Source organism: Lagopus leucura, unplaced genomic scaffold (assembly GCF_019238085.1).
Source record: "Lagopus leucura isolate 7727_CA_CO unplaced genomic scaffold, USGS_WTPT01 Super-Scaffold_1, whole genome shotgun sequence".
Lineage (NCBI taxonomy): Eukaryota > Metazoa > Chordata > Aves > Galliformes > Phasianidae > Lagopus > Lagopus leucura.
In genome coordinates this window covers 21027012-21051159 of record NW_024962250.1, presented here as the reverse complement: position 1 = coordinate 21051159, position 24148 = coordinate 21027012, and the positions used below count along the sequence as shown (strand labels likewise).

At 48.9% G+C, this 24148-nt stretch overlaps 1 protein-coding gene across 2 annotated transcripts in view; it reads left to right on the top strand.

Annotated features, from left to right (window-relative positions):
• LTBP2 (latent transforming growth factor beta binding protein 2) overlaps nt 1-24148 on the top strand; it is a 59498-nt gene that overhangs the window by 6124 nt on the left and 29226 nt on the right. For both annotated transcript variants that reach the window (XM_042879770.1, XM_042879847.1), the window contains exons 2-6: nt 745-815; nt 4385-4622; nt 20450-20631; nt 21935-22105; nt 23556-23756. In XM_042879770.1, the coding sequence (XP_042735704.1) occupies nt 745-815; nt 4385-4622; nt 20450-20631; nt 21935-22105; nt 23556-23756 (863 nt within the window). The remainder of the gene's footprint in view (nt 1-744; nt 816-4384; nt 4623-20449; nt 20632-21934; nt 22106-23555; nt 23757-24148) is intronic.

Below are 24148 nucleotides of genomic sequence, written 5' to 3'. Positions count from 1 at the left end.
GCTTGTTATCCTGTCTCTTATGGACATGTCAATACGTGAAGTGGCAGAGAAGTCAGGGTTAGCTGCCTTCTTCAGCTTTGTAAGGCGCAGTGGTGTCCCTGACAGCTGTACATGGCCTGCAATTAGCACCTGAAAGCAGACAGTGAGGGCTTGTGGGGAGGATGCTGTCTGTATAAGGGCAGTCAAAACATTCTTGCGTCAAAGTGCTGGAATTAACAACCATGGAAGTGATCTGAGCCTGCTGGAATTAGGCAGAAATTGCTTTGCACTGGAGGATTGGTGGAGGCAAATGGTCGCAGGGATATGGCTGCTGGCACAGTGGGTCTGCAGCACTCTGATGGGAGAGGATGTGTTACCTTCAACTGTGGCAGCCTAAGACCGCCAGATTGGAATGAGGCCTGATTCACTCCCCAGTGTCACAGAAAAGAATATAGTGCCGTGAGGTTGTTAAAAATGGCAGCTGCTGGCCTCAGGAGGAGGATGTTTTCTCTCAGTGCTGGGAGCTGAGCGCTGCCCCAGCTCAGAAGGCACTGTGCACACTGCTGCATTTATGCAGCCCTGGGGGGCTCTTCCAGGCACTCAAACAACTCAGCCCTTGTCCGATGGGTTTTGATCTCAGCTGCTGGTCCATCTGGAAGGAAATATCAGATGCTGCAGGAAATAATTTGACGGGTGACTCAGAGGTGCTGGCTACGGAGACCTCAGATCCCCCTTCTCATCACTCTCTTTTGTCTCTGCGTTTAGGCCGAATGTCTGTGGGAGACAGTGCTGCTCGGGTTGGGCTGTGGCTCCTGGCACAAACCACTGCATCAAACGTGAGTACAGACATCACAGCTCCAGAAAGAATTCCCAAAAAGGCTCCATGCTGGGCAGGGGGAACAGCCTCCATACCCAGCACTTCCCTGAGCATCTGGACTCGCTCGAGTGGCAGAAGCTGCCCAGATGTTTGGTGGGATGGAGCTCGGCGTTGTTTGCCGCGGGGTCTCACAGTGCTTTGGCTGTGCTGGGATAATTGCATTAGCAATCGCTGTTTGGGAGCAAGGGGCCAAGGGCTGACTCACCTCCTTTCTCCCTCTCCCCCTCATCCACAGAAGCCAAACGGTAGAGAGCATGCTGTGCTGCCAGACAGTGTCTGTAAACAGAGTGGGAGGCCAGCAATGGCAGCATCTTTCTCTCATTAGGGGTTTTTGTAGGAGCCGTGGATCTGGGCTCACAGCCATGCAGGCTGCTGAGCGGCTGCTCAGGTGCTGCTGTTCCTGAGTATTAATTAAAAGGACACCATCAACGTGATCGGGCCTGACAGTGTCACCCCAACAGGGGATGCGAATTCTCAGTCAAGACTTGGATGGAGACCGATGATGTGTAAACATCACTGAGTTCCCAGCTGCCTCCCTCCGTGGGCTTTTCTGCTGGGGATGCTTGGCTGTGTTCACAGCTGCCACTGCAAGCTGAACAGCCCATTCTGGCTAATTTCTGCACTGTAATGTTGTGTAATTTTTGATCCCATGCTCTTTGGTATGGTGCATATCAGGGAAGTTAGCAGGGTGCAAGTGCAGTGGGGGGAGCCTCTGAGCGTGGTGAAGCAAGGAAGAAATTGGCATTCAGGTTGTGGGGAGGACCTCAGCGCTGGTGGGTCTGACTGAGCCTGGGTGCAGGAGGAGGATGGGCCAAATGCTTACTTTAATCCAGCTACTGATACCTACTGAGCACAGTGAGTTCTTCCTTTTCCACCAGTGCTTTTTTGGGGACTCTTGGAGCACCTCTGTACAGTTCAAACCTTAGGCAGAATTCCCAGTCTTTGGTTTGCTCCAGCTACTAAGACTAAAAAGTGCAGTAAGGAGTGGGGAATTTTCAAAGAGCCAGTGACTGGGAGGAGAAAAAAGAGAAATATGTCACCTGGGGATGATGGCGTTTGCTGGTGAAATGAAAGTAAGCTGATGGAGTTAAGGAGGATGATTTCCTTAGATAGCTTAGCAGATGCCTATCAGCTCATCTTTCCCTACTCAGACTGAAGAATGGGGAATGCTCTTGCTCAGACTCACAACATTAATTCACCTATTTCAGAAGTGTGTGCTGCTTCCCCAGGTAGCAGTCCTGGCTGGGCCAGTGAATGAACTTTTTTTTTGCCATGGATATTTTAAAGTTTAAAGGAAACATTTTTATTTGGCATGCTGGGAAGGACTTAATAAACTCATCCATTTTCTAATCTTGTACGCATGAGCTCATGGTTAAAACACCTGATGAATATACAGAGTTTTTTGCTGTCTGCTGTGGTCTTGGATGGTTGCATGAGTACCTAGGGCTTCTCTGCAAAATGGAGATGACATTCATGTGCTCTCTCCTTTCATCTGTCTTCTGTACCGTGACAGTAGGTTTTGTAGAGCACAGGCAGGTTTTCATTGCAGTTATGTTTTCAGTCTCTGATTCATACATTGCCATTGATTTAACTGACTGTCGTCTTGCACAGATCTCTCACTTGTATTAATTGTCTGTCCTTTCTGGGTTTTCTAAGGCAGTCAGAACTTTAGGTTAGAATTGAGAGTACACATTATTTTGCATCAATAAGCAAGCTGTTCCACAAGCAAGTGGACTAAATCACCCCAGTGGTACAAGTCCTTCAGCACCTTCCCGGTTTCGCTGTGGATGCCTCACTGGATGAACAGACTGATTCATATTTAAATGGGACTGAGCAGAAGAACAGCCCAGAGAGCTTACAGTGAAAATCTTCACCCCTCTCTTAGACCTGGAGCCTGTGCAGAGGAGCAGGGACCCTGAGTTTGAAGACCATCTTGCAATATCTTTGCTTGGTCCCAGGCCTGGCTTGTCTGCAAGGTGATGGAAGGTTGATTCTTGTGTCTGTCCCTTTGTGCAGTCCTGCCTGCCTTACCTGGCTGGTAAACCACCCCACACTTGTCCTCTGCAACCTTATCTTGCTCCAAGGACCTTGCACACACACATGATGTGCCAGGGAGCTGCTACATGCTTTTGAACAAATGAAGGTTGTTACTGAAAATACTTCAGAAGTGTTCTAAATCTCATCTTTTATTGAGAGTTTTTGAGACACTTGCTTTTGCTTTCTCTAAGACCGCAGCCCCAGGAGCAGATGATTACATGAGACTGTAGCAAGAAGAAAGGAGTAGCTTTCATCTCACCAGAAAGTATTTGTAACTCCATGGATGGGGAGAGAGCATCATCTCTGAGCATCCCTTGAGCTCAGAAGCTACAAAGCAAAGAGGAAGTCTCTAGATGATCTCTAGATCTTCCTGTTGTCCAGAAAAGCAGCATTTCCCACGTATGTATTTGTATCTCCTGGTAATAAGTGCAGTGTGAGAACAGAACTGTGGAGAGAGAGAGGTGCTTGTGGATCCCCAGCAGCTGTGCCTGGTGGTGGTTGGATGTCAGACCTTCTGCAGCCACCTGGGAACAGTCTTGGGAACAGGTCTGAGCAGAAGTGCTGGCTGCACACTGCAACCTGTCCATAAGGTTTCCATGGAGCTGAAGGTTAATATTTGTCTTGCATTGCAAGGTTTCATCACCTCCTGCCATCCAGCCCTTACCTTCCTTCCTTCTTGTAAGGAAGACACTGATTTTCAGTGCCTCCTCAGTTATGCTTGCTCAGAACGTCCAACCTGGTCCTACCTGAGCAACCTGTGGTTCCTTGGCTCTTGCTAACTGAGTCATAAACCCAATTTGGCATCCGTTAACTTGGGAAGTGTTAGGGTCCAGCTTATAATTAACAGCACTTTCCTCCTGGGGTGCAAACTGAAGCTGATGTGCTGTAATTAGGAACACACGCAGGCTTGGAGAGTGGTTTGGGCATGAAGTTAATGAACTGTAAGTACCCATAGCTGTGAAGGAATTTGGGGATGGTGACTCCAAAATCAGCTGTGGAGGGAGAGCTGGCAAGTTCTGAAGGGGACAGGAAGGGGGACCATTCAAATCAGACCCCAAAATGTAATAAACCAAAAAGGTAGCATAAAAGCCACTCCTATGAGGCTGCATTGGAGCACTGTTATCTTTCTTCTCCTTGTCTGCTAGCTTCTTCTCTTGTGGTCATTGCCTCCCATTGGGTTTGGATTGAGGTCCTGTTCCTGCCCGGAGCAATCAGCAACGCTGGAGGCTGTATGCTCTCTGTAGACTATGGTGCCCATCTTTTTGTCTTTCTTAAGTGAATGTTGCTTGAAAAGCGTTCTGCTGAGACCAGAGGGGAGAAGTGGAAACAGAGGAGTGTATGCCTGAACCTTTCTCCTATTAATCAGAAGACCACCTGCCCACAGAACAGAGATAGAGTCACGTCACTTGTGCTGCCCCTGCCAGGCCCCAGCACCAAACGTGCTGCTGGGAGCCCCGTGTCCTGCTAACTTCCCTTCTATGTCCCCCCCAGCTGTTTGTGACCCACCGTGCCAGAACAAAGGCTCCTGCAGCCGGCCCCATGTCTGTACCTGTCGCTCGGGCTTCCAGGGCTCCAGGTGCGAAGAAGTCGTCCCTGAGCAAGAGTACCACCCGCCCAGCATCGCCCTGCAGCCCCCTGCGGGCTTCCTGCGGAGGAGGACTGGCACAGCTGAACGGGATGCCTCCCCACGAGAGGCTCAAGCATCTGTCCCACGGCATGCACCCACTAGGTAAGTCTCCCCAGCTTGTGCACTGCTGTTATCCCAAGGGGACTCTGCTTGTCCCCAGAGTGGTATCACAGTCCATAGGTGCAAACAGGGATGCAATCCTACAAGGCATGAGCATCGAGAAGCTTGACAGCTTACCTTGTCCTTTGAGCAGCCTGAGTGGGGGTAGCAAGCTGGGGAGTGGGCTTAAGTCTCTTTCCAAACTGGCAGCGTCCATTTAGCATCCATGGGAAGTTACATAGATCCAAGGTGTGCTGTCGAATGCCAGTATAAGCAAAATGAAGATACATGTAGCACCTCAAAGGTATATTCTCTCTAGATTCTAGACATTATTGGGTCAGATGTTCCCTACTTTTGTGTCACCCTGCTGTTGCTCAGATCATTTTTGTACCTGAGCAGGTGTGGAAGCAAAGACACAGCTACTGGTGGAGAGGTTTGTACAGGAGATATATTGCAAGGAGCACATTGAGCTCAGGGTGTGGCATCATCTGTTCTTTTGTGTAAAGAAGAGCCCGTGGCTTCAGCCCAGCTGTCTCAAGCTGGTTCTGAGATGCTCTCACACTGTTAACCAAAGCCAGAAATCTTGGTGCCCAAGCAAAAAGATTGTCTAATGGAAACCAAATTCAGCAAGGCTAAGGTGATTTTGGCATGGAGAGGTGGCCAAGCCTGTTCCATCACTGCCTGAGACAGGCTGGTGCGCAAGTGAGCAGGCAGCCTTAGCACATGCCTGTGATCCCACTCACGGCTGATGAATGTCCTCCTGGCAGTGACCTCTTCCCACCCCTCTGTGTGCAGAGGACTGGAGAGGAGGGGAGAAGTGGTGCCCTTGCAGATACACCACCTGTTTGGGGCTTTCCCAGTAAGGAACATGACCTCAGACTCTGTGCAGAGGCACGAAACCGTGCAGGCATCTGCAGAGTATTACTGGCCAGACAGACTCAGTGCCTAGTGATTGCTGGGCTGGGAGAGCTGAATGCCCAGCTGCCTGCTATACCTTAAATCCCTTGGCATCATCCCAAAGAAATAGGATGCCGTTAAGAATCTTGCCATGCCTTTCTCCTTCATTCCCCATGAAGGCCATAGGACGTCACCCCATTCCTCACATCAGTGAGAGCTTTGGATATTCGTCCTTTGCAGCACTGTATGGACTAGTGGAGGGCTGCCTGCACTCTGCCACTGGTTCACATCTGTGTGCCTAGCTTCAGCCCCTGGGGATTTTCCTGTACTACTAAGCTGCTTGGGTTTTGTCCAGGGACAATGTAACATACGGTATACAACTGTCACACAGAAAAGTCTTGCTGCTGTTTGACAGATTGTTCCCAGTTATTTTTGAGTGTTCCCTCCAGCCAACTTCTGGGCTAGCTGTGGAGCAGTGCAAGAGGGATATCCTAGGGAGCGCTATGCTGCCTAAATGCCTGCAGCCAAGGGTACTCCTGCTGCTGTTGCACCCAGTTGTGCCCTCCTACTGCTTGCTTTGCACTGCCACTGCTGTAATCTGGCCTCTGCATGAGCTGGCTTAGTTCGATAAACCAGCAAAACACTAACACAGCAAAATTAAGGATAATTTTCTGCCTGTTCAGTGGGCTAAACTGGATTATTGAGAAAGCACGAGGACCAGAAGGAGTGAACAGAATTGCAAAGCTAGCAGTGAGGGAAAGGAAGGAGATGGACTCCCCTTCTGGGGGAAGCCACTTACCAGAATGATCATTTGTTTGTCTCATAAAACTGTGCTCTCAGAGCATCCTGAACTTGGAGCCTACTTCTTGCAGTTGCAACATCATCTATCTCTATGCTACTACTGAAGTACTTTATGCGCTTCTGCATCAGCTTTCCTCAATACAAATGCTCTGTAGAAGCAAATACAAGAGGTGTATTGGCCTTCTCAGAACTGGGTAGATATTGCTCAGATTTGCAGGTACAAGGATTGGTTCTTAGGTGCTGCCAACACTGGTTCACTTTCATTGGGGCTCAACTGAATAAGTCTGAGAGCAACAGCTTAAGCAGACTTTCCAGACCTTGATCTCCTTCTGGGTAATGATGAGTTGTGCTAGGGGCACACTAAACTCTTTTTGTGAGCACACTGTAATCCCACCACAGCTGGTTTACTTGTCTGGTTATCAATAAGGAAGTGTAGAAAAAGCTTTTGGGTGTCGCAGTGAACTGAGGACACTGGTGGTTACAGGTCCCAGCTATTGTGGGGTGGCTTTTAGATCCAGGACAAACAACCAGTCTCCAACCTCCCTGCATGTTCTCATTGCTAACAAGGAGGAATTGCACAAGAGTAGGGGCTTATAGACCTCCAAGCCACTTCTTGCTGTGCCAAGACAGGAAATCAACACTCACATGAGTGAATTTGCTTTCTGTTTTTGTTTATTTGTGTATATATTGGCTTAATATGTGTTTGTTTGCACGGACGTAGCAATCAGAAGCTCTGAAGTCATGCACTAGAACAATGCTGCATTAGATGTTGCATAAACACTCAGCAAAACACATGAATTGTCCCCAGAGACCTGCTCTCTGAGCAAAAACGGCGTTGATTCTGCCTTCACTACATTCTGAAGGGAGTCTTCAGGCAGAGGTAGAAAAGCAGAACATTTTTGGACCAAAATATTCCCTACTTCCCTGAGAGGTGGGGCTAGCTTAACATGGTTTCTTATCCTCCGCTAGTGAGACTTGCCAGTGATTTATATTTAAAATTGCTACTGAAATACTTAGAAAAATTGATGAAATTTTCCCAGTGTAAATGAAACCAGCAGTTTTGTTCTAGTTACTGTGGTGTGCCAGTGGCTGTGCTAGGCTGCAGCTGGAGAGCCTGGTGTCAGGCTGTCCTGTTGAAGGAGGCTCTTAGGGGTGTTTTGCTCAGGAATAAGAGCTTCTGCTGGCACCACTGCTTTGGAGGGGCACAAGAGTGACAGGAAGAGGCACCAAATGGCTTTCCACCTGGAACTTTAGTCCTCCTGGGACTACAGAAGAAAAACACCCAGCCTTCTCTAAGCTCAGCACTTGCAGAGGAGAAGATGTGGCTAGGTGATGGGCAGCTTTGGAATTGCTTTGCTGACTGGAGCTGGTGATGCTCAAACTTTCATTCCTCACAGTACAGGCTGGGAGATGCATACCATTCCCCAGTCCCTTCAGCAGGCTGTGGCTCAGTGAACATTTGGAGCTGGACAGCTGAGAGCACATGGGGACCTGCTAGCTGACACAGAAGCTGAGAGAACCTGGTGCTGAGCTGTTTGGACCAGAGAGTACTTTGGAGAGCAAAATCCTGGGAGTGCAGGAGGCCCTGTCAGCATGGGCCAGCAGCAAATCCTCTCTCATCTTGATCTCAACCTGAATCTCTGCCCGGGGAAGCGAAGTCCCGCTGGACGATTGCGCGGGTGGAGCTGCACCTCAGCCCAGAAGCTGAGCTAAATGGAAACAGCTTTGTTTTCCTAAGGCTGGAGTATCAGAATAATTCCTATTTGTATAGCAAGGGGTGGAGAAGGCTTGTGCCCCTGGCCCTCTGGCTGGACTCTTGGCTGCTCTGTGGCCACCTGCCCTAGGCATGGAGAAAGGAAGGGACCTGCCACAGCCACCTGAGAAGGTCACTCCTATGGAAGCAGGGTGCCAGGGTGCCTGTGTGCCAGGTCTGTGCCCGTGAGGCCCTCTTGCCTTGGAAGGGTGCATGCGCTGAACTAGGCAAGCAAGACACCCTTTCTGTTCAGAGAAAAGGAGGGGTAACCAGGACCTGCAAAGCGTTTTCCCAGCAACCCGGGCAAGGGAAGAGGAAATAGCTGTGGTACAAGGTGCTGAGACAGAGCGCAGACAGCTCAGTACAGCTAAGCCCTGGAGAGTGGGAAGCTTCCTCTGAGAGGGCTGTTTGGGCAAGGCAGTTGCTAGGAGGTGCCTGCTGTTTTCGGGATGGAAAAGGAAGAAAGCTGAGTTGCAACATGCCCACTGCCCTGCCTCCTGATCTCAGAGCCTCTCTCCAGCACCCAGGAGGAGCCATCTCCTCCCTTCCTGACTAGAGGACAGGCTGTATGCAGCCCTGGAGGAGCTGTGGCAAGCGCTGCTGGCCTGGAGACACTGGGAGCCTTGTGCCAGCAGGGAGGCTCTGCCAAAGCCGCTCTTCTTTCTCTGGGAAGCTACTGATGAGAAGAGCAGGGAGCAAGCAGGAGGCAGGATCTTGGGTGCGCGGCTGGTTGCTGGATGGAGAAAGTATCTTTCCCCCTTTTTGAAAAATAGCTGAAATAACTCATCCTGGTTAAAAATCAGCTCCTGTTGTGGTGACAAGTGTCCCGTGTGCTCATTTACAGAGGAGAATGAAACCAATAATAGTCACTTTTGTGGCCAAGGATGGTAGTAAAGCTCTCCGCTCTCTCAAAACATGACACTGCAAGTTGTGACTCAGCAAAACCAGCTTAATTAGCTCGTTGTCGTTAAGGACTAGCAGATAGAATGAAAATCAGAGCAATATCTGCTATTTGAATATGCTGCTCCAAGCAGACAGATTTGTCTCCGTTGTTAAAGCAGCATCTGGAGCCTCCTGACTTGCCAGCTTTGAACTTTCCAAGCTTATGAGAAAGAAAGGAGCTTTCTGACTGCTGCGCTTGGGCTGCTGCTGAGTGCTTAGGACAGTTTGTCCACTGTGACAATATGAATAGTTCCAGGAGGAGGTCAGTACCATTCATGCACTTATGGAACACACTTGTGCACTTCTATTTATTTACATCACATTTCATTGGTGAGAGTTACAATGTATTCATATCCACATAGCTGCAGAAGTAAAAGCCACCCTGGTTGATAAGCCCCTGTGTGGAAACTCAGTCCCATTGCGTGGGCTGAGAGAGGTTTCCTCCTTTGCTTGGGTTGGTACCAGCTCAGGAGGTCCATAGTGCCTGGCTTTGAATTCATGGTGAAAGGCTGGTGCCAGCCTTGCCTTCCCCACTGCAGCATGTTTATGTTCATTACTCAAATGGCATATTTTCCCAGTGCAGATAAGTCCTAATTGCAGCTTTCTAAGGTGCTTCCCTGTGGCAATATAGGTTTCACAAGGTGGCCAAGCATTTATGTTCCTTGATCCAAAGCCAACTTTGAGTAGATATCTGAGACCTTGTTAAAAAATTGAAACTGAAAAGCCAGTGCCAGTCCGTGTGAGAATATGTGAAAAAGAGATTCCACTCAGGGCAATGAGATCTCCATAAGTTCCAGGGCTCGGCCCCTCTTCTGTTTTGACACAGCTGAAAGCTCTTGGCAGGCTGTCTGGGAAACCTAAAGGAAAAACTCAAGCTACCCAAGAGGAGTGTAAATGTCATTTTTCTTACATAAAAATACTTCTATTTTTAAATTATATGATACACCTTCTCTAGCCTGGCACTGGATACACTTGCTCTACTTTCTAGTGCTTTAAAGCTGTCAGCACCATTCTGTTTTATGTGTTTTATGTATTTACTTCCTAGGGGGTTGCATACGCTTCAGAGCAGCAGGAGGATAGCTAGCTTTTCAGGCTCCTTTTAAACTCCAAATATGGTCTTTATATTAGGCCTGGTCCTTCTGCATCTCATTGGGAGTAATTTCTGTAGCTTAATTCAGCCTCTTGGCCTTGGGAGAAAATGTTCAAATGCATTTTTCTTTTTACCTGAAGGAAAAATCCTGCTGCTGTCAAGAGTAGGGTGCATGGCAAATGCAGTGTGCTTGTAGAACAGAAAATGCAGATTGTAGCCTATTTTATATACTGTACATCTATCATTTGGAACATTTATGCCAATACAATTTATATAGTAATTTTTTTAAAAAAGAAAGATGTTAAAGGCAGTAAGGCCACACAATCAAACAACTGGAGAATTTTTCCATATTGCCCATGTTTGGTTTGTCTCCCAGCTTTTGTTCAGTTCCCCTGTGCATATGCATTGTGCTGTAATCTGTTGTATCTGATCACTTGCTGCCTTTTTTGGTTTAAGCTGGTACTTACTCAAAATCAAAGTGGTTCTCTTTGGTTTTGAGTGTTTCTGTAATTCACCCAGTGCTGGCAGGATACAAGAGGTGGGTTGATACTGATTTGGCACTAGGAGTGGTTGAGATGAAATGTAGAATTCCTCATAAAAAAACATGTGCTCCAACAGTGCTCTGAGTTGTGCTGCCCTAAGTGATTGGTACAGGTGGGACTGGTATCCAGCTCTCTGCATCACTCCATTTTTGGCTCGAGGTGCAAACACTGGTGTGGAAATGTTTCTCAGGGACATGCAGAAACTAAATGTATATGCAGGGACTAAGAAGAGGTTCACTCTGGAAAAATATTATCTGTTACAGCTGAAGGAAAAAATCCTCCGTGGGAAGAAGAAATCTGGAAGAAGGAGAGGCTGAAGTTTTTCAGAGTAGAAGTGAACAGCAAATTAGGCAGTAGAGAGTAATGTGGTGTAGCTTCATTTAAGAGACCAACTGCGCTTAGGACATTGAAGCAAAAGACTTGATTGCATGGGCTCTTTCTCTGTGCTCCCTGAGGTCCTACACTGGGTCAATGTGGTTTTCATTGCCAGAAAAGATCTTGACAAACTGGGAGGAATTCTGAGAACTGCACGATGCTGGGGAGGGAGCTGAGTGAAATGGTTAACAGACCCACGTCTGCAAAGCTGATCCGAAAGTTGGCCTGAGATCATGGGGAGCATGCTCAGAGGCTGCAGCTATCTGGAGGGAGCAAATGGCATGTATTACAACTGCCTGTACCTTGGCAGGGTGGCCTTGATAATTTTTCAGCTGCAAGGCTTTCTACAACGCTACACTCTTCCAGGGATGTAATGACAGACTGAAAATGACCTTGGAACTCTGCCTTTGCTGTCACTGAGGGGCTGCTCTGCTGAGCGCTGGAGTCCAGGTAATGCTTGCTCCTGGTCACTTCCCACTGTGCCAAAGTCTGCTCCTCCCTGCTGGTCCTCAGTGTGCATGCTGAAGGTCACGTGGGAGAGATGTGGGAGCAGGTCCATACCCCTTGTAACATGGACCTTGCCACCAGGCACCACATACATGTGACCAGAAGTGCCCCTGGCCACCAGGCTGTGGTCTTCTGACTGTTGAGCAGCTGGAGGTATTTTGCTTTTTCTGTTAAAGAACTAATCTTTGGGATGCTCATTCCCCAATTCCTGGTGATATTGAGACATAGGATAGGATAGGATAGGATAGGATAGGATAGGATAGGATAGGATAGGATAGATCAATTGGAAGGGATCTTCAAAGATCATCAACTCCCACTGCCTGATCAATTCAGGGCTGACCAAAAGTTTAATCTTGTTATCAAGGATTTTATCCAAATGCCTCTTGAACACTGACTTTGAGAATGGCAGGAAAGTGTATTGTTCCTACACAGCTGTCATGGTTCAGTACTATAAGTGAAGGAGTGCTGTGTGGGGCAGGAGATGGAGAAGCATGGGGAGACTTAACTAAGTGGAGCTAGTAGGTCGAAAGGCCAGAGTGTTCAATCCACATACAAGCCACTACTTCACATTGAAATACATTTTAGTCCTGAAGTATTCCCACGGTGAGTGGGTGTCTTTCATCACTGTAGATAAAAAGCATCTTAGGATTAAACACATTTCCTCTCCATCTTGTGCCCTCTGGGTATACTTTACCCCCACTGGCATGCCTGCAGTGGGAGAGGCTTTGCTTGTCCTCTTTATATCCTATGTAGAACAGGGGAAGGCTGCTGTCTGCCACTGCTCCCCAGGGCATGTGTGGGTGTAAGGATGAATAGGGTGATGTGTTTCCTCAGGGCTTTGAAGCTGGCAGCCCAGTGGAAGGAGCTGGTGTTTCTCATCAACAGGATGCACATGAGACTCAGCACTCTTTTTCTCCCTGCTGTAAAGGGGAGAAGTTACCCCAGCTCCATTTCATCCAATGCCTCTGCCAGAAGACTCCATCAGATGGAGATGGAGTCAGCACCATTTGATGGGTCAGATGGACCTCACCAGTAACATGTGCTGCTGTGCCAGCCCAGCGCCATGCCCTTGTGCAGGGAACCTGCCTGCAGCCACTTTGAGTCTGGACTGCTTCCAGGGAAGCAGTTGCTTGCTCCCTAATGTGAGAGAGTGAAGATGAGCAGTGACAGAGTGGCAGATGGCATGTGTGGCACGTGTGGCAAAAGAAGGACACTGCACGTCAGTAGAGAGTGGAGCAGAGATGTGTGAGCAGCCGCTTTGGCCAGGGAACAAATGAGACCTGCAGGGACTGCTTAGGAAGAACCTGCTAGCTGTGTGTGTGCTCACAGAGGTTCGTTTATGTGGTGTCTGGCAGCTTCTGAGCAGATAAAAATAGCATTCACAACCCATCTCCTCTCCTCTTTCTCTGTGCAGCAGCGTTTGGATTAGATGCTGAAGGGTTTTTTTAGTTGCTTTATGTAAATGCATGCAAGCAAGGGTGGAGATACTTCTGGTGAAGATCTCAGTGAGGTGCCAGCCTGCCGCCCCTGTATGTTGGCTTACAGTGCTTTAATCTGGTCTGCCCTCTGCATCTCTGCACGCTCGAAAAGTGTTTATTCCACACTGGGGCAAGCATAAATGGAACAGGGCAGTAAATCCCAGCTGTAGAAGCAGTAGCACCAGGCAAGCTGACTTGAGTGCTTCAGGCTGGGTGGCTGCAGAGGACAGTGTGGGAAGCACAGGGGTGGTGGTCTAGAGCTGTGTGTTTTGTTGTTGTCCAGGCTCAGAAATGAAGGAAGGCAGTGACTGGAAATAGGAAAGGAGACCAGTATCAAAAAAAGGTGTTGCTGCACCACACAACAGGTTTTGGATGGCCCTAAAGCATCTGCACTGCTTTGGAGGCCACAGAAAAGAAGATGCCAGATTGGTGGTGAAGGGACTGAGTGTGGTGTTTGCCATACTGTGGGCTTGCACACCTCTCACTGTGGTTTGCACTTAGAGATCCAGAGAAATCTAGACCAGCCACTGTCATATGTCAAGGGGAACAGGAAGATGGAGGTACTGCAAGGTGATAAGGGAGACAGCCTGAAGTGGGGTCACGCTGGGTCAATGGTGGCTCATTGCTAGCTGTGGTGAGGGGCAGATGAGGAGTCTGGGTGCTGCATTGCTCCTTGGCTTCTGAGCTTTCTCTGTTCCTCGTGGGGTTAATAAACTGAGCCAAGATTTATAGGCATTGTGTGGGTGGGCTTGAAGTCAGGTGCCTTGTATGGTGTGGTTTCCCCCCTCCTCTGTGAGTCCTAACAGAGCTGTCTTCCTTGTCAGCATGTTTGTGAGCTAATTGATAATAGGCTTCAGTGCTCTCTAAGCAACGCTCCCCCTCTGTGCTCCACGTCCCGCAGCCTGAGCTGTGAATCCTGTCTGCCTGCTGAGGAACCTGCTTGGAGTCCAAGAAAGGGGAAGTTTCTGGTCTGCGGTCAATTTGCTGCTTTCCAAGGCTGGCTGCTTCCCTCTTCCCCTGTAGACACAGACATTGGTGTGGAGGCTGCCCATTCTTCTGTGATGTTTTAGTGGAAAATCAGTAACCGCAGAGCATTACAAAGGGGGAAGTGAATCACTGAGTTTGGTCCCCGTGGCCCCAAGCGGCGAGGGCTGCAAGCCAAGGGGGCAGGCAAACATACAAGACAGATAGTGAGCATGTTGTTTGGTGTTTCAAAAGCAAGGGAGAGCCCTCTTGTTGTCCTGGCAGGTTATCAGGGGCTGAGCATGACTCAGCCCCCGTCCTGGCTGCGAGCTCTCCTTCTGGAACAGCCCATGCAGGCCGAGGCTGGAGGAGCCGGGGTGGATCCCTGCTGCGGGGAGCTTTCTCCATGGCTCTGTGGACTGCTATGGGGTGCCCTGAAGGTGATGGTCCCTATCGCTTGGGTCCTGCCAGAAAGGCACTGCTGCCCTCCCTGCTCCCCAGGCAAGGAGCAGCAGCTGCCCTGGGAAGGGCTGGCCAGCAGGAAGCAGGTGGCTGCAGCTGTTTCCCAGGGGAAGGGCAGCCGGCTGGTGGTGAGCAGCCTGTGGAGCATGGGTCTGGAAATGGGGCTCTTGGGAGAGAGTTCCTTCCCTGAGGGTGTCCAGACTTCTCTTTTGGTTTGGCCAGCACCTACCCTGCTCCCCACTGTTTTCTCCCAGCACACACCCGTTGCTCCTTAACAAAAAGAAACAAATCCAGCTGAGGAAGTGACTTTCCTACCCTTGTCCACTGACATCTGGGGTTGGCACCACTGCCTACACCGTCCAGGTTTCACTCTCCGCAGTGCCTCTGGCTGTTTAGTCTGTTGTGGTCAGCCAGACTTTGACTAGGGAAAGGGTGAGACAACCAGGATGAAACAATAGTAATACTTCTGTGGCACTTGGCTCTGCATTTCCTTTTATGCAAGACGCAAAAAACACCCATTTCCAGCTTGCTGGCAATCTAGCCAAAATCAACATTTGAACAAAGAGCAGCCGATAGAAGCAAAATCCAGGAAAGACTGAGGTGTTGCTGGTGGGGAGAGGGAAGTACTTTGAAGAATTTGCCATCCTTGCCTCCAGCCCCAAGAGCCCCAAGGAGGATAGCTGCCCTGAGGTCACTGAGAGAAGCCACAGCTGTACATCTGCTTGGATACCTCATGGCTTTTGCTTACCCACATGGACCAAAGTCACTCAGAGTAACCAGCACATTCCTCAAATAGCTTTCCATGTGCAGTGGGTTAAGAAAACAGTATTGTTTTTAGGCCCCCAAGTTCTTGGTTATTTAGACTTGTTTATTGTAATCTGGCTTATTAGACTTGAAATTACAGGCTTTTAAGGAAAAATGTGGTTATTCAGAAAACAGTGGTCTTGATGTTCATCAGCATGGTTGCCAGGAGCCTGCCAGCTCTGTCTTCTGCTTGCTCTTTTTGGTGGGGTGGGAGGTACCATAGAGCAGGCACCTTGCAGTTTTGTTTGGGACTGGGTAGGATAACTTTTGTACCAGGAATGCATTTTTTCTCTTACTCTGACCTGTTCTCTAAAAAAACGTACCGAGCAGACTGTAACAAGCAGCAGAAACTTCATTAAATAGTTCATTTTTTAATGTAGACATTATTCTCTCTTGTGCCAGTGACCAAGGTCTCTTGGCTAGTGATCCCTTAGCGTCATCCAGGTGGAGATCAGCAGTATCCTGCTCTCTGATGGATAATACTGCTCTCTCCACCTTCCCTCCTGGAGCCACACATCCCCTTGGAGTGCTGCTGATTTAGCTGGGTGCCTCAGGGCAGCACAGAAGGAGAGGTGTCCCAGGAGCCTGCAGGCTGTCTCTGCCCCACGGGCTGCGCCTGACACGGAGCTAGCTGTCAGCAGCTCTGACAGATGAAGAGCAGGGAAACCAGCTGCTTGGCAGCCGGTTGCCTATAAAGGAAGAGACCACTGCCTCTCTGCGGAGGCTCCATGCTGTAAAGATCTATGCTGGCCTTGTGCCTAGCTAGAAGTGTGGAAGTGAGTAATACTGCTTTGGGGGAGGTTGTAAGACTGAATGAATGTGAAGCCCTAGGACTTTAAATGTCCCAAAACATACTCCTTCAGGTCTCAATATCCTCTTCAGTGGCCCTTCTTGGAGCAGGAGCAGTCATGAGGAATGATAGTACAAGATCCCCCCTCTACTGGGAATCCCTTCAGTGATCTGGAGCCACCCTGTCTGTCTTCTGTCTTTGCTTTTAGTCCTAGGAAGATCCCTGGGAAGTGGGCACAGATTTCAAGTTCTGGCCATATGTTAAGGCCCACCAAATTGTTGGGGGTTGCTAATGCCTATGGGCTGACCTGGTGAGCTTAGGCCCGTATGCTGAGACTCTACAAGTGAGCCAGTCCTCATCTACCCAGCATGGCCTGATTTTGATATTTTGAGGGGAAAACTTTTGTATTCCCTGACCCTGAGCCAGCCACTTGACGTGACTTGGGGAGGGACTGGATCTGACAAACTGGGATAGAAAGACTCCCTCTGCCATTGATTTCTATGGCCTGGGGTAGGAGGGTGTTACTCAATGCAGTGTACAAATCCCAGAGCTCATCTGCCTAGAATAGAACCAAATAAACACATTAATTCAAAGCAAATCTGCCTCGCTCCACTGCAACACATACAGGAATGCTTTGCCAAGAGAATCCCAGTAGGATGGCTTTTCCTTTAGTATGGTGAGGAATGGACTAATGTTCCTCCTACATTTTTGCTTAATAAGGTTGGCACTGCCTCCCTGCAGTGAGCCCAAATAATCCAATTTTCTTCAAAACCAAGATGCTAATTATTATTTTTTCTAAAGCCCTTAATATTGGTGGGTTTTTTTTCTCCCTACCAAATCTGATGATCCTGAGAATCACAGGAGTTGTCCCCAGAGCCAAGGGCTGGAATTCCTTTATGCAGGCTATGGGCTGTGCCCACCCAAACCCTGCTGCTTGCACATAGCATACTCCCTTCCTCAAGGATAGACATGGTGTGTATATTTTCTAGCACCAGCGATTGTATCTCCCTGTCTCATTCCACTGGCCACCCTTACCCAAGAGATCTTCAAAACTCGAAGTTGCTGTAGGGTGATCAGCACTAGGACAGTGAGGGTTGCTTGGCTGGGGAGCTCTCACCTCTCCTCCTTTGAATGCTTCCACCTATACAACACAAGGTCCCAAAGACTCAATCATGTTTACCCTCAGGGCTATGTTTGGGATCTCTAACCAGAGCTTGGAGAACAAGTGTGCCTCAGCTTTTAAGGCTTTGTGGCTCTCATATGCCCTCCCTAGAGCTCTGTATGTCTTTTCCTTCTTCACTAACAAAGGCAGCTGTAGCACACCAAGTAGCAGAGAAGAGGGTAATAGAAACCAGAAGTTTCCTGGTTGGCAGCAGAGCTGAATGAGTAGCTTGGAAATGTGTGGACAGGTGATGGCACTTGTGGATGCTGGGGCAGTCTGTACTCTGCAGAATCTTAGAATAGCTTCTGGTTGAGGCTGCTGGGGAGTGATGTGGTGTTGAGATAATGTTCACTTCTCTGCAATTATTCTGGTTGTTCTTACCAACCACCGAGAAATAACAACTGCTTGCTAGTCTCATCTCAGTTTAGATCTTGATTTTAATGAGGCCACCTGCAATGCTCCCTTCTCAGGATTCACTCATACCTCCCTACAGAAGCTCAGCCACTTTGCTCTCAAGGCTTTCTTGTATTAGAGACAATTAGGTTACAAGAAATCCAGAGACTTCTGTCACAGGAATAAAACTGTTCCTGAATTCCTACAGCTCAAGGTCAGAAATGATCAGTGGATCAACAGGTGATCTGAAAGAGCTTCTCTAATAGCATGGATTATCTTCATTCAGCTCTATCTACAGCATTTCAGCGATCTCTTCCAAAGCAATGGTATCAGGAAGTTCACAGCTTTGGTGGCTTTTTGCAGAAAGCAAGCAGTTATGCTGATATGTGTAGGCGTGATTTCTAGCAGGGAATCATTTAGCTTCAGTTTGCAGCTGTTGTTTCATGTTTTGCCTTTTTTGTTGTTGTTGCTGTAGTTAAATTACAAGGTTCTTTATACCTGGCATTTTGTTCCTGGGGAGAAACCTGTGCCCTGTAATCAGAGCACCTCTTCATCTTCTTTTTGCTGAATGGAAGAGATTGGCTGCTTTAGATTTCTTACAGAAAGGCATTTTCACCAGCCCTCAAATTGTTTTTGTCATGTTTTTTTTCCCCTATCCTCTCAGATTTTCAAGATCCCTTAGCAAATATGTCACATTTCACATCAGAATTAGAAGTGATATTTTAGCACATACAGTCTCTACCATGATGAGGCTGCGCAAAGAGGTAAAAATACCTCCCTGTTCCTGCAGTGTTTCAGTACCCTGATGTCAGGGTTTTGAGATGACAGCTCATACTTAATTACTTGTCATTACCTCTGAAATCTTTTCAAAATTGCTGGTTTCCAGGATTGTCTCCTTCTATCTGCAGCTGCTGACTGCATTCCTCCTTCCTAGAAGAGTAATTCTGCATTTGGCCGCATTAAAATCCCATATTGCTTGGATGTATTTGCCCTACAAAGGGACCCAAACTGCTCTGTATGATTGCTCTGTTCTCATCACGATACACCACATTGCAAATTTTTGTGTCAGCAGCACAAATTATCAATGTCAATTGTATGTTTATTTCGAAATAAAAATATTTATTTCCAGATGAAATTGTAAAGTCATGCCAGGCCTCTTACAGATCACTTTGGAACCCATCTAATTCGCTCCCCAGTGACAATTACTTCTTGTGTCCTGTCACACCGCCAGTTTGTTATTCGTTTCACATGTGCCTGATTGACACTGTACTGCTGTGTTTATTTTTTTATCGGAATAGCGTGAGCTCTAAGCCTGTCATGTGTGTGCATGTAATTCTATCAGATGATGAAAACGGACTCTTATGAGATGAATGGTTCTCCATAGACCCTGTTGACTTGACATCTTTTATATATTCCTTTCCTTTAGTTCGCAATTAATTGACCCATGCGTCATCTTTTCCATTTTGTTGCTCAGGGCTGATTTCTGTCTCGTTGGCCAGCAGTTACCTTGTGTATTTTGCTTGACCTGTTTGAATACCAGCACTGCATTAGTTGCCTTTCCATCTCTCCATTATGCCAAGACATCTAAGCCAGGACGGTCTGTGAGCCAGAGCTACTGTCAGCCAACTGTTGTTGGATTAGCCAATCCTGATGATTTTAGAAAACTCTGTTTCCAGCACATGCTGTAACACCTCCTTTTGCTGAGTTTGACAGGGAAAATGGCAAAACCCCTAGAATGAGACGCTCTTCTGTAGGATGCTCTTCAGTGGGAAAGGCTAGCCTGAGAGCTGGAGGTGTTGGTGTGGACAAACAGAAGTCCTGTTGGTATTTAAGTATGATTTCAGTGGAATCTGAGGTTGGGACATTCAAAGAAACTTGAGGCATATAGGCAACCAACCCATTTTGGGCCCTGGAGTTCTGGCTTCTTTTTCCTTGCAGGTGGTGCAAGCAAGAGTGAGGCATACACTTGATGATAAGCACAGAGCACCCTCCTGGGGGCTCAGTGCTGCCAGTAAGTACAAAGGAATGGGAGTGAATGCAACAGATAAGGTGTGCTGTTGTGCTGGTTTCATGCAATAAACTCTGCCTCACACTCCACATTTCCTATTCCATACGGTGTAAGAAGTGTTACCTTGTTAGTCAAATGACTTGGTCATGCTTAGCCTCCAGAAAACAACAAAAGCCATAAATACAATTACTGCAGAAAGTAGTAACTACATTTATAGGGATGACTTCTTGGTCATTTTCTCTTGTTTGTGACTCTCATGAGACAAGTTTGTTTATTTGCTTGGCCTGGTTTCACTTCTGACTGCCTTTCTGTTTTTCAGCATTTAGCTGGGGCTGGGAATACAGGGCCAGAGGGAGCTCCCCACCATAAGAACAAGCAGATTTGAAGCTGCTTGTGTTTGCTGGAGACTTTGTGGTGGGTCAGGCAACAGCAACAGTATACAGAGGTTCTGAAAGGCAGCTGGGGCATTCCAGCACAGTGAAAGGCTGATGAGACCCTGTGGAAGTGGGGGCTGGGGTGAGCAGTGTACCTCAGCAGGTACAGAACTGATGACAGCCTTGGCTGCAGTGATGAAGTCAGTTGACCATTGGGAATGGAGTCCCTGCAGAAAGCCAAGGTGGCTCTCTATATTGAAGAGGGCGGAGGGTCAGGCATAGGTTCTTCTGGGGACATAGATGTCGAGGACATGGGGCAACATCTCTACAGTGAAATGTTGGCTGGAAACAAGTGAGGAGGAAAGCTAGCAGAGCTCTGTGTGAAGCCGATGGCTCAGCTTGATGCTGAGGTGCCCACAGGACATGCTGGGCACTGGGATCAACACAATTACTCATGAAGAGTATTGGTTCATTTCTTCTCTTCCACAGGACTCAGAGCAGAATTGGCTCTCCTGTTTCAGCCCAGCACACAGTGCCATCACGGACTGTCCGGCGTTACCCTGCCAGCAATAGCCAGCTCACGTCTAACACACTGCCCAACGGGCATGGGCACGAGCAGGGCAGCTCTGGGCCAAATGCAGCTTTCCAGGAGCACACAGTGGCTGCAAGGGGTAAGACATCCAGGGATGTGACTGCTGGGGTTTCTTGTTGGGTCCTGAGGTGTCTGTGGGAAGGGCAGTGGTGTGGGTGGGAATAGCATAGTGAGGGGGTGACAAGTAAAGTCACAGGAGATGCCAACCATCTTTGTAGCACTTTGGAAGTGGGGAGTGGAGGAGAAGAGAGCCCATCTCCAAAGAGGAGAAGAGAGCAAAATGGAGAAAAACTGAGAACTGCAAAAGAGGAGTAAGAATGGTGACTCTACAGGTCTTGGCAAAGAGAGACTCCACTGAAGGGAAGCTAAATGCTGGTGGCAGGGGAGATGTGACAGATGCCTCCCAGAGCTTTTGAACATTACTCCAGCACACTGCCCTGAAGGGGAATTGCCTCAGCCTGTAGGAATGGTGCCTCCCAGCTTCTTCCTCTGTTAGAAGAGCCCTGGGGGTCAGATTGTGTAACCAGCACCTAGTTCTTCCCTTTGGCTACCCCTTTTGTGCCTTCTGACACAAGCAGGGATCAGGACAGGCTGCCTGCAGTTTCTGAGGCAGTGTCAGCAGCTCCCCAGCTAGGACAGATGCAAGTTGTCTTCTGCAGCTTGGCTTCCTCTGAAGCCATGGTTCCCCAAGGAGGCTCCAAGGCATCTTGGCCCTTATGAATAGGACTGTGAGCCTGATTAAAGTTGTAATCTCAAGGTGGGGACTGAAGTGGGAAGAATGAGGGGGGAGTACAGCAAGGGGGGGAACCCAAAAAACGGCTGTCTTGCTGGGCAGGAATGGAGAACTCTGGTGTTGAGCCAGCTAGTTCACAGTTAGACAACAGTTCTGCCTCTTGTTCCTTTCCTGTAAGCCTCCAAGAGCGCTGAGTACAATTCACCCCCCTACCTAGTGGAAGGATGGTGAGGGACTGCAGAGGGGTGCAGGGTGCAGGAAAGCAGTGGACACTTGCAGGAAGACATGGATATTCTCAAAACCTGATGCTCTCCTTGCTGGACCAGCATGGTTGTGTGGGAAGCCTTTCTTGGCTTAAGGGCAACCAGCATCCAGGCTAATGAAGTGGCTTGAGAAAAAAATCCTTTTATACTGGAGCTAGTGGGAGCGTGGCCCCACAAAGGTCACATGAACTGGAGTTATGGCAGAGCATGCTGTTGGAGATTTTTCCTATGTTGACAAAGCCTTAATGACACTGGAGCAGAGGACAGGCTGGAGTGAGTGGGGAGCAAGTTCTTGCTCTGGGAATGGGTTGGAGCTCGAGATGAGATTACCTGCCCCCTGGCCTAGAGATCCTGTTTTCACTTAGCACTGTCCTTCTCTTCTATAGGGGCAAATCTGACAGAGAAGATTAGGAAAATAAAAATCATCTTCACACCCACCATCTGCAAACAGACGTGCCGGAATGGACGCTGCTACAACAGCTGTGAGAAGGGAGACACCACCACTCTCTACAGCCAAGGGGGGCATGACCACGACCCCAAGTCTGGCTTCCGCATCTGTGAGTGGCCAAAGGCTCCCAGCTCACCTTCTTGCCTGCTGCCCCTCTCTCCTCCTTCTGCCTTTCATGTCTCTGCAGACCAAGGACTTGGGCTGGTTGGGGATGGAAGGAGATGGCCTCTCCCAGTGCCTAGAAAGATGTCTCCTGAAGTCCTTGGGGTTTACTCCATCTTTGTCTCTGGGGTAGCAAGACAGACCTTGCCTCATTGCTCTCTTTCTTGGACAAGCAACTTCTATTTCCCTAGGTAGGGGAGACGTGTGTATTTGAGCCAGGCCTGCAGCCAAGCCTCGCCGCCCCTTCCTTCTCCAAGCCAGCTCACTGCTTTCATTGGCATCCACTCCTGGGGCTGACTTTCATCACCTAATTTCCTCCTGTTCTCTCCTTTCACTCACGTGGCAGCCAGGAGAGCTGGCTGCAGGTTACAAGCCATTCCTAAAGACAGGGCTGAAGAAGTCTCTGCTTGCCTTTGAGAGCTGCTGGGATTGCTCATCTGGTCACTGGAATACCCAGGTGTGGGTTGGGCACATCCTCTTGGATCCAGCTGGTGGGAGCACCCACTGGCCCTATCATATGAGCCTCTGTGACTCAAGCTCTTCCAACACTGAGTACATTGTGGACACTGAGTGATATGGGTTTGTGGGAATTTTTGCCTTGATCCCAGTCCAGAGATGCGTCAGGTCCCCCCAGAATTGTGCTCTTGACTTGAGCAAATGGAGCTCTGAGCAGGGTAGGAGCTTGTCCTCTGGGGTGAACCTAACAAGCCATCCTGGGATGTGCAGAAGCAGTGTCTCATCTCATGCTGAAATGAGTCAGGATGATCTGTTAGGAAATTCCATGCCTTGCCTGAGTGCCGCTTACACAGAATTGCTCCAGCCATCTGATGAGACCAGAAAAGACGTGACTTCAGTTTCATCAGCAGCAGATGCTTTTTCCGAGCCTGTGCAGATGAATTGCTCCCAGTTCTTCTGTCCCGCTCCATGCTTTCCCCACTCCAGCTGCTGGCAGGCCTGGGGCTGGCCGAGAGAGAGGCTCTGCACATGTGGCTCCCTGCCCATTCTCTCCTCTGCCTCTCCCATCCCCACTCACCTCCTTTCTGCTTGGGAAGAAAGTCCTTGCCAAGTTGGGAGGGGGTTCAAAATCCCTCAGTGCAGAAAAGCAAGCACTGTGCTAACTCAGCTGCCTGTGGCTGCCACAGCTCCTGCTCTGTGCCAAGGGATGCTACTGGGCCAGCAACATTACTCCTCAGTACAGATGCCCCACGCTGGCTGTGTCCCCTAGAGAGGGTTCATCATCAGCCCATGGCTCCAGCTCTGTGCAGAGTTCAGGGAGGACTGTGATTTCTGTGCTTGCATAGCAGGGTTCCCGGGGCTCATGCCAGCCACGCTCCAGTTCCTCAGCTAAAAGCAAGGGTTTGGTGTCTCCACTGAGCAGGCCTCCCTTTGCCTTGCAGACTTCTGCCAGATCCCCTGCCTGAATGGAGGACGCTGTGTTGGCCGTGATGAGTGCTGGTGCCCTTCCAACTCCACGGGGAAGTTTTGCCACTTGCCGGCCCCCTCTCCAGAAAAGAAGCAAGGAGGGAAGGCACCAAACACCATGGCCAGTGGCTCTATGAAGCACTCCACGTACACCCTGCCCTTGTCCAACCAGCTGGGTGAGTGCAGTTCCTCTGGCCACTGAGGCATCTGGCTGGAAGAAGGGCTGATGCTCACGAAGCCTTGCCCTGGGGATCTAGCTGTGGACAGGGGATCAAAGGGTGACCAAGACAGTGGGTGTGGGAATCAGGAAACTTAGGGGAAGTGCTGTGAGGAGAAAAGAGAAGGAAAGCGTGAACGGTGGCACAGATGGAATTAGGATTAGGGTTAAGCTCTTGGTAGGTTTGTCTTGTTTTCAGGACAAAGTGGAAACAGAGACAGGACAAAGAGAAGCAGAGAACTCTGCTATGTTCAGTCTACCTTTCCTCCCTTGCACTTTTGTTGATGAACAGAACACTCTTCAGGTGCCAAATTGTTGCCAGATCATCACAGCTATGGTATGAACTCATCT